Raw genomic sequence first — 10600 nt, 5'->3', positions numbered from 1 at the left:
CTGTGTACCCTGATCAGCCATAACATTCTGACTGCTGATCTACTATCGATGCAAAACCGTCCGTGCGATAGCAGCATCACCTGGTGAGGTATGACTGCTAGTCAAACACACGCACACTGCATGTAGTACCAGTGAGCACGCTGTCTGTGTGTAGAATGGTGAAGGCCTGTGACCTATCTGAATCTGACCGAGGACACATTGTGATGGCACGGAGGCTCGGCATGAGCATTTTGGAAACTGCACGATTTGTCAGGTGTTGCAGTGGTGAGTGTCTTCAACATGTGGTGAACCCCACGTGAAACCACGTCCAGATGATGTAGGATTTGGCAGCCATCCCTCGTTACAGATACGAGACGACGTAGGTTGGGCAGGCTGGTAAAACACGACAGGCGGTGAACTGTGGTTGAACTAACATCAGATTTTAATGCTGGGCAGAATACAAGTGTGTCTGAACACACAGTGCACCGAACACTCCTAACGATGGGCCTCCACAGCTGGCAACTGTGCCTGTATCACTGTTAACATCACGACATCGGCAACTGTGACCGAAATGGACATGTGACCATCAGTACTGGATGTTGGCGCAGTGGCAGAACATTGCACGGTCTGATGAATCCTGATACCTTCTCCATCATCCTGACAGGAGGGTGCAAATCCTTTGTCTTCCAGTGGAACAGCTCCTCAACACCTGTACTGTGAGACAGAGGCAATCTGGTGGCTGAAGAACATTCACATTGGCATCTGTGCAAGGCACCGTGATGGCCAAGGAGTATCATACACTGGTTGCAGATCACGTACATTCCTTTGTGACAATCACATTTCCCAATGTCAGTGGCATTTTTCAGCAAGACAATGCACCATGTCATAAGGCCAAGAATGTGATACAGTAGTTTGAGAAACACAGTGGCAAGTTCCAATTGATGTGCTGGCCTCCAACTCTCCAGATCCGAACCCGATCGAACACATCTGGGATGCGACTGAACGTGGCATCAGAACTCATCACCCCCTGCCTGGAATTTACGGGGATTAGGTGACTTGTGCGTGTGCGCATATTTGTTGCCTCTTCCCTCCAGTGGCCTAGAAAGGTCTCATTGCTTTTATGCCGTGGCACCTCGCTGCTGTTATCTGTGCCAAAGGTGGACACACCTATTAGGTGGGTAGTCGTCATGTTCTGGCTGATCGGTGTAATTGGATAGATAAAAAAATCTACTCACCGAGCGGTACCAGGAGAACACACATATAAAGGTATTTAAATCTGCAAGCTGTCAGAGCCAGCGGCTCCTCCTGGCTGTATGGTTGATGGGAAGGAAGAGGGGTGAAGGAGAAAGGACTGGTGAGGTTTAGGAAATGGGGAGTATTTGGAAAAGTCACCCACAACCTTGCATCAGGGGAGATTTGCCAGATGGGATGAGACGGAAAGACTGACTGTTGGGGCAACTTTTCCAAAATATCGCCATTTCCTAAACCAAACCAACCCTTTTCTTTCACTGCTCCTCCTTCCGTTTCAACCCTTCTGCCAAAAGGAGGGAGCCACTGGCTCCAAAAGCTTGCGAATTTAAATATCTTTATAAGTGTGTTCTCCTTCTGCCATTAGGTGAGTAAATTTTTTTATCCATCCAATTATATTTTATTTTCAAAAAGTGCAAGTACTGATGGTAGTTGATGGACATAAAACAGAACTGAATAGAACAGAATATTTATTTGCCTTTAAACATGTTTACATGCAACCGGCGCCATCAAATAAAGTTTGTATACATCTATAACTACATTACAGTGTTCTTACATGGCTCATCGGCTACATGTAACATTAGACACAGGCATGAACCTAAGTTATTACTTTACTACAATGTACCTCAATTATAACTTTATAAAATATTACAATTTATAGTCATATCAATATAATAGAGGGAAACATTCCACGTCGGAAAAATATATCTAAAAACAAAGATGATGTGACTTACCGAACGAAAGCGCTGGCAGGTCGATAGACACACAAACAAACACAAACATACACACAAAATTCTAGCTTTCACAACAAACGGTTGCTTCGTCAGGAAAGAGGGAAGGAGAGGGAAAGACGAAAGGAAGTGGGTTTTAAGGGAGAGGGTAAGGAGTCATTCCAATCCCGGGAGCGGAAAGACTTACCTTAGGGGGAAAAAAGGACGGGTATACACTCACACACACACACATATCCATCCACACATTTACAGACACAAGCAGACATATTTAAAGACCATTTAAATATGTCTGCTTGTGTCTGTAAATGTGTGGATGGATATGTGTGTGTGTGCGAGTGTATACCCGTCCTTTTTTCCCCCTAAGGTAAGTCTTAAAGACCATTTAAATATGTCTGCTTGTGTCTGTAAATGTGTGGATGGATGTGTGTGTGTGTGTGTGTGCGAGTGTATACCCGTCCTTTTTTCCCCCTAAGGTAAGTCTTTCCGCTCCCGGGATTGGAATGACTCCTTACCCTCTCCCTTAAAACCCACTTCCTTTCGTCTTTCCTTCTCCTTCCCTCTTTCCTGACGAAGCAACCATTTGTTGCGAAAGCTAGAATTTTGTGTGTATGTTTGTGTCTATCGACCTGCCAGCGCTTTCGTTCGGTAAATTTATAGTCATATATAGATAATTCAGAAAAAATTTTTAGGTCACCATTACACTCTTCAAATTCCTCCACCACATATAAAGCTTTACCTTTTACCAGTTTTGTTACTATATTCTTCAGTTTATTCACAGGTACTGAAACAGCATTGTTAAGTAATGTGTGAGTGAGACCAAGATATTTATAACTGTAGTGGACTTTTGCTAGATTGGCATATGGCTTATCAATTGCATGTTCATTTCTTGAGTTATGGTGGTGTACTGAGATCCTAAGATCAAAGTTAGCCAGGTTTCCTTTAGTATCTGCTAGAGAGCTATACACATACATACTACGGCCTGTCATAATATGAATTTCGTTTAAAAAGTTACACGATTCCTACGATGATAGTCCTGCAACACATCTTATAGCTTTTTTGTTATTTAAACAGAGACTTTGATCCAGGGTGGTTTCCCCATAGCAGAATTCTGCAAGTCAGGTGGGAACTGAAGAAAGAAAACTAGGTGTACAGTACGAGAGTTTCACCAACACAGCCTCTAAACTTATACAGCAGATAAATCACATGTGAGAATCTGGTGCGCAATTTATTTATGCTTAGGTACTTCAGGTAATACATTAAAATATGGAAGCTATTGGTTTCCTCTTTGGTTACATTTAACATAAATAAAATGTTTTATATTTTGCTATTTTTATGAGTTTGGATTAGCATGAAATGAGAAGATAGCCCACACCTATTTATTGCAACTGCTGCATTATTTTCTAACTCACCTAGGTTGGTATTCTCAGAAAATTAGCGTGGTGTCATCCGCATAGAGTACTGTCTCATGGGGAAATATGGAGGGCAGACAGTTTATATGTGCCCAGAATGAAATTTTCACTCTGCAGCGGAGTGTGCGCTGATATGAAACATCCTGGCAGATTAAAACTGTGTGCCGGACCGAGACTCGAACTCGGGACCTTTGCCTTTTCGCAGGAGAGCTTCTGTTAAGTTTGGAAGGTAGGAGACGAGGTACTATCAGAAGTAAAGGTGTGACGATGGGGCGTGAGCCGTGCTTGGGTAGCTCAGTTGGTAGAGCACTTGCCCGCGAAAGGCAAAGGTCCCGAGTTCGAGTCTCAGTCCAGTACACAGTTTTAATCTGCCAGGAAGATTCAGTTTATATGCGCATAATAAACGGAAAGGGTCCAAGGGACGACACATCTTTGCAAATAGGTAAGAGATTTTTTTTTTTTTACACACAGTAACTCTTTAGTGTTGTTAGCTATAACTGTGGTAGGAGGGCATTCTCTCCCTTATTCCTTAGTACTGTAGCTTTCTTATTAGGATGTTGCAGACAATTGTATCAAAGGGTTTTCTTTGTTCCAACAGTTTCACACAGTTTATTGGCTTATTTTTAAAGCATTGTACACTTTTGTTATAATATTGTCAACTACTTTCACAGAAAGAGGATACATCTGAAACCATACTGCCCATGGCAGGTTATGTTAAATAACACATATAGTATATATTCAAAATATTGCTCTATCTGTTGGTGAATATAGTACTCTGTTACTTAACAAATGATTGAGTTGGGGGTTGGGTTGTTTGGGGGAGGAGACCAGACAGCGAGGTCATCGGTTTCAACAGATTAGGGAAGGATGGGGAAGGATGTCGGCCGTGCCCTTTCAAAGGAACCATCCCGGCATTTGCCTGGAGCGATTTAGGGAAATCACGGAAAACCTAAATCAGGATGGCCAGACGCGGGATTGAACCGTCGCCCTCCCGAATGTGAGTCCAGTGTACTACAAATTATTGGGACATGTGAAAAGGATTGATAATTGTCAGATGATTATGCATTATCTTCCTCATGGATAGGCTTGATTACAGACAGTTTTAGGCATTCTGGATGGGCACCTTCATGTAATGTTTTGTTTATTATTTTTGTTAAAGACATTATTATCTCTTTTGTCACGTGTTTAATAACACAATTAGAAAAGGCATATTAGTCTTTAGGTCAAGAATGAATGAGTTTGGGTATTAAAAGCATAGTTGTTACTCAACATATATGCTGAGTCACAGATAGGCGCTACAAAAAAGGCTGTCACAAAATAATATTTCGGCCAAGGCCTTCGTCAAAAATAGGCAACAGACACAAACGCACACTGATGCAAATGAAACACACACACGATCACAGTCTCTGACAGCTGAAGCCAGAGACAGTTTGGCTTAGCTGCTCGAGAATGTGGTCATGTGTTTGTGAGAGTTGTATTTGTATCAGTGAGTGTGTGTGTGTCTGTTGCCTATTTTTGACAAAGGTCTTGTTGGCTGAAAGCTTATTTTGTGAGAGCCTTGTTGTTGTGCCTACCTGCGACTCAGCATCTCCACTATACGGAGAGTAGCAACAATCCTTTTCTTAATATTGTTACATTCCATCCTGGATTTTCCATTGTTTGAGTTTCGCTATTGCTTCACTGATCTTACATAACATGTATTGAGCTAAGGTACCAGCTATGAGTGAGAAGGAACTCAGTGTTTAGGAAGAAATTTATTAGATGTATGCTGAAGGCGAAAAAAAGTGTTACGGAAACTTTAGTAGTTGTGGCCCTTGTGCATTTGCTATGGTGCAACTAACATGAAATGATGGAAGACAGAAAATCACTGCAGGGAATGTATTTTTTCAGTGTTCACTGTTGTCCTGTATTTATTTTCCAAAAATGGAGAAGAAATATCACAGGCAGGCCTACAACACATTCTGAGGAATGAAGGAACAGTCATTTTGCTCATGAAAACAAGTGCGGTGAATAAAAGATGTACAGGGAGACTAATGGCTGAATACAATAAGCAGATTTAGGTTCAAACTGAAGTAGATTGCAGTAGGCCTAGTTATTCAAAGATGAAAAGGATTGCACAAGATAGTGCGGAGAGCTGCATCAAGCCAGTCTTTGCACTGACAACAACAAAACAACAGCCTTACTGTGTGGCATACACTAGGCTTGAATTATTCTGGATAATCCAGATTACGTAAATCAAGATATCTGCACACTAGTCTTAAGACTAGATCCTGGTAGATAGCAAACCAGTTTTATTTGTGCAGCACTACAATTAATTGTGTTTAACGTTATCTGGCGTATGTTTTCTTTGTCAGTTGTAAATTTATTTATTTGTGAACATGAAATAGCATTCAAAACAAATTACATAAAGAATTATGACTCTCAATTTATTTCAACGTGGGCGTAGGGTAGAGCCAGCAACCCAATGCATTCGCCTTTGAATAAATTAGTAAAAAAATTACATGCGATGAGATAAATTATCAACTATTCGTGGAAATAATTAGCATTTCCTAGTTAATCATGACAATTACAATAGTTTTGTTTAAACGTGATTTCATTAGTACTCCTTCAATGCGACTGTGGCGCAAATCCCAATGACAATTATTTTATTTCTAAAACTCTAAAGTTGGCTCATGGCTTGGTCTATTGTATAAAGCGTAAGGCTATGTCAAACTAAGGTATTTCTGCCATAAGAACTAACAATTTTTATACACTTTAAAAATAGGCGCACGAAATCACCGGTGTTAATCAAAATAAACATCATACATCATTCTTACGGTTTTACTTGCCCACACATGTAGTTTACGGGAGGTTCTGAATATTTATGTTATTGTGCGTAGATTATTTTATTTACGGTGATACGCTTGTACAATGCATTTCCATCTCTTCTTTCCGTTCATTATCCAAACATAAACACATACAATACGAAGGCGCTGCAGAACGCAGCAGTGCCAGTGTTTTGTCCTGTCAATCGATTAGTTTCCCGCAGCGAAGCTCTCGAACGTCCTCATAAAAATGGCCGTCGTGTGGTCTGGTGCGGACCAACCTAACGTGATTTGTGCTCTGTAAGGCAGCTGACATGTAACAAATTCAGCTTTAGTATCAAAAATTGGAGCCGTCGTCCGAAACGACGTGGCTAAAATGGAGTTACACGACGATAATTCCGCTGTTAAGGATCGCATCTTAGAAGACATCAAGAAGGCGATCAAGTTGGTGCGTAATAGAGCAGAAAAACCACCTTCACATAAGCGCTTTCGTGTCCATTTTTGGATTTGTAAATTGTCATCAGAGTGCCTTTATATTGGAAGATCGTTCTGTCTAAACAATTGTGAATCTGGCTTATTGCGTATTAGCTGTTACGAATGCGGTCGATTGAGGAAGGGAAAAGAGAGAGAGAAAAAGTGTGATGATGATAGCAAACAGGATGACGTCTTTGTTTGGCGCAGCTGATGCTAAGTTTCCGATGACTAATGCTCCAGTTGTGTCATGCTTAGCGTGGGTGGGGATCATCACTAGTTAGTCGTGGATTTGCAGTCTGCGTGTACTGTAAACCGATATTAATGAGAAGACATTCGCACCGACGCGATAAAGCAAAATACCGTTTGAAGGTGCAATCGGTAGTGAACGTAAATAGACTGGGATTTAACAGAGAAAAGTAAGATCATCTAAAAGGGGGATCCACTCGTTCATTGATCGAGACTGGGTGTTCTGTAAGTACACATAATGTTCATGTAATGGATTTGCAGAGTTGAAATAGCTTCTCAGAAGTATTGCCGTTGCGGGATGTCAGTAAATAGAATGGCTGTGTACCTGTTATATATTTTTATTTCGCCTGACTGCGTGTGTTAGCGTGAGCTGCCGAGAGTACAAACAGCACGACGAACCATCTTCTTAACAGATTACCAATTACGTGTTGACACAAACTTTAATCTCACGCATCCTTTGTTTTGACTGCAACTGTTGAATCAGTAAAACGCTCTTCCCAACAAGAGCTTTCGTTTACACCTGGTATGTTGCTCTGTTCAATATGTAAACCGTTGTCCTCTCATTTTAGTGCGGTTAAAACAGTTAAAAGCGTGTTTTGTTTCTCGAAACAAATATGACGTGCAGTTCTCAGCTGATATTGACTCAAGTCAGGTTATCTTCTCTCTGTTTTTTTCATTATGGTTAAGAGTGTTGTGACTTCGCCTTATTGATGAGGTCTTTAATTTTAGAGACAAGTACCTTTATTAAAATATGCTACTCTGCTGGAAATCTGAGAGCTTTCTGTCAGCAATATATCAAGGCAATACGAGACACAGTTACTTTGCCTTGTCTCCACATGTACCATATGTTTTAGACAGCTTGGAAGTACTGCATTGGGAGCAAGGCAGTTAAATTACGTGAACAATCACTGAACATAACAAACAAATAAAATGAGGGTATCATAGGCCTACATGAACAATATAATTCAGTTATATAAATGGGTATCAATTGCCAGTTTCATTCAGTTTCTTGTCCATATTTTTCACAGATGAGACTGGGTAGAAACTTGTGTGTACTGCACCATATGTTGTTCAGTTTTATTTATTGTATCATTTTGTTCTGTTTGCTATACATGGTGGATGAAAATAGAATTCAGAAAATGCTATTAAAATTAAAAATCTACAATATGTGTGAGACTTCTTGATCCAGTAGAATCTGACAAATATTGACTCAAATGACATGCGCATATGAACTCTACTTTTGGATTCAGTAATCTGTTGGTTGTGACAAAAAAGTTAACATTTACCCCATGTGCTCACATTTATCGTATTAGGTCAGAGGTAAGTGGAAACTGCAATCTGAGTGTGGACTGGGTATGTATTTGCCAGCAGGTATAACCATAAACTAACATTGTTCTACAACTTATGAACCGCCAACTTGTAATAAAAAAATCCAAAGTGAACCATTCCTGAAATGAATTTATCAAATAACATTAAAACTAAGATAGTTGGTACCATACTTCTTGTCAGCTGCAATTTGCATGAAAGTGCCATTTGGATGCAGATGTCTTGACCACACTTTTTTATTATTTCCAGAATCGCCATACACTTTTGACTGTTCCATCAATTTCAAAGGCTATAAAATACAGCACAAAACACATATCAAAAGATATGAAAATATGTTATATTTCACCATTGATTAGAGACATAGTACAGTGAGTAGAATATGGTTTTTAGCTTGTCACTGTTTCAGCAATTACAGAAAACTCTTCAGTAGATACAGTGTATCTTGTCAATATTAGTAACTTAGAGACAAGTGCAAACTGCTACAAAGGAACAAATTAGAAACCAACTGGACTAAACCACCAGACGGTGCTAGATATGTGACCACATACGTACCAGCGCATGATGCATTTGTTTATTCACTGTTACCTTTTCTCATCATTACCTGGTATAAAACAATTTCATCAGTAAACAATTCACAGAAATCATTTTACAATTACTTACAAAGAGGCGTGTTTACAAAACGGTGCATAACTGTTTTAGATCAGTTGAAAATATCACAGTGGAACAGGCCACCGGGCAGTGCTAGTGTAGATAAGGCAAATTGTTAACAAGCAATTTTTATTTTTTAATTTTTTATTTTTTAAATTTTTATTTTTACAACTTACAGAATATCATCAGTGAAACTTCATAAATGCTTTAAATACTTTACAAAACATAGAAATAGTTGAGGGACAAGTGGCTCCCACACATTTTCGTTTCCACCAATGGAACTAATGCATGAACGCCATACAGGAAATTCAAACAATTTGAGATGATGTACTTTTGAATCACCATATGTCAGTGTCATCAATAGCGTACGCCAAGCATCCACATTGCCTTGTGTAATAAAACTACATAGCCACCAAACATCAGATTAACTAAAACACAAGCCGGAATTAAAATCATATAAAAACCACTCCAGTATTAGTGTTAATGGTACACTGGAAATTGTGCAAACTTCCATTACTTGTTCCTATTTTCTCATATTGCATTCCACATTTTCTTATGATTCCAAGATAACTCTTACAGACATATAAAACTCTTAGAGACATATAAAACATAAGCTGTAATTGTACATATGCTAAATGAATAAAAATAAAAATTAAAAGGAGGATGAGAAGGGGAATATATTTAGAATTGGCGATTCAAAATAAGGTTTACAAGATCTTGGGAGGGGCTGTTACTATGGAATTGTTTTTCTATAAATAACAAGCATTATTTCATTTATTTATTCATCCAGAAATCTTGTTGCGTTATTACACATAGATGTAGGATAAGTTACATTTCACTTACTTTGATACACAAATATACTTATTTTGTAGGTATGCAGTTACATGCATAAGTGTAGACATTTTTAAGATATACATCTATATAAATTATATGCTGTACATAGTGAATCATAACTTTTTTGGTATGTTACATACTGTCATGAAGAATGCTGAAGATTAGATGGGTAGATCACATAACTAATGAGGAGGTGTTGAATAGGATTGGGTAGAAGAGAAGTTTGTGGCACAACTTGACTAGAAGAAGGGATTGGTTGGTAGGACATGTTCTGAGGCATCAAGGGATCACCAATTTAGTATTGGAGGGCAGCGTGGAGGGCAAAAATTGTAGAGGGAGACCAAGAGATGAATACACCAAGCAGATGCAGAAGGATGTAGGTTGCGGTAGGTACTGGGAGATGGAGAAGCTTACACAGGATAGAGTAGCATGGAGAGCTGCATCAAACAAGTCTCAGGACTGAAGACCACAACAACAACAACAACAACAACAACAACAACACATTCTGTCATCAGATAATGATTACAGAGTAACACTATTTACATTGTGTTATAAGTGCAGATGAGCCATAACCAGGAACAGTTATATCTGTGAATAGAGTCAAATAAGTCAGTTGAAAGTAATATTTTAACACATGCAGTAAAATACATTACAAAAATTGTTTTAGATTACTATTCATAAATTCTTCCACTGAATAGAAGCAGTGCTTCTGTATGATTGACTTTATTTAGGATCTGAATCCTTTCTGGCAAGACCTGACATTTTCAGGTAGCTTCATATACAGAAGTACTCCCCTGTGCCTTACACTACTGTGCCCTTTATGTAGCCTTTGATCAGCTATAAATATGCCATTTGAATGATGAGTATTATGATAATGAACATCTCTATTTTTTGTAAATAT

The 10600-nt window shown here is 39.2% G+C and overlaps 1 protein-coding gene across 1 annotated transcript in view; it reads left to right on the top strand.

Moving 5' to 3' along the window:
- The first annotated feature begins 6435 nt into the window (after positions 1 to 6435).
- The window catches only part of LOC126427276 (pleckstrin homology domain-containing family M member 2), a 271933-nt gene continuing 267768 nt past the window's right edge, over positions 6436 to 10600 (top strand). Inside the window, exon 1 of the mRNA XM_050089544.1 lies at positions 6436 to 6619. Within this exon, the coding sequence (XP_049945501.1) occupies positions 6548 to 6619 (72 nt within the window). The 5' untranslated portion in view covers positions 6436 to 6547. The remainder of the gene's footprint in view (positions 6620 to 10600) is intronic.

The sequence above is a fragment of the Schistocerca serialis genome, chromosome 11, assembly GCF_023864345.2.
Source record: "Schistocerca serialis cubense isolate TAMUIC-IGC-003099 chromosome 11, iqSchSeri2.2, whole genome shotgun sequence".
In the NCBI taxonomy this organism is placed as follows: Eukaryota; Metazoa; Arthropoda; class Insecta; order Orthoptera; family Acrididae; genus Schistocerca; species Schistocerca serialis.
The sequence above is the reverse complement of the archived record's forward strand: the minus strand, read 5'-3'. Positions and strand labels throughout refer to the sequence as shown.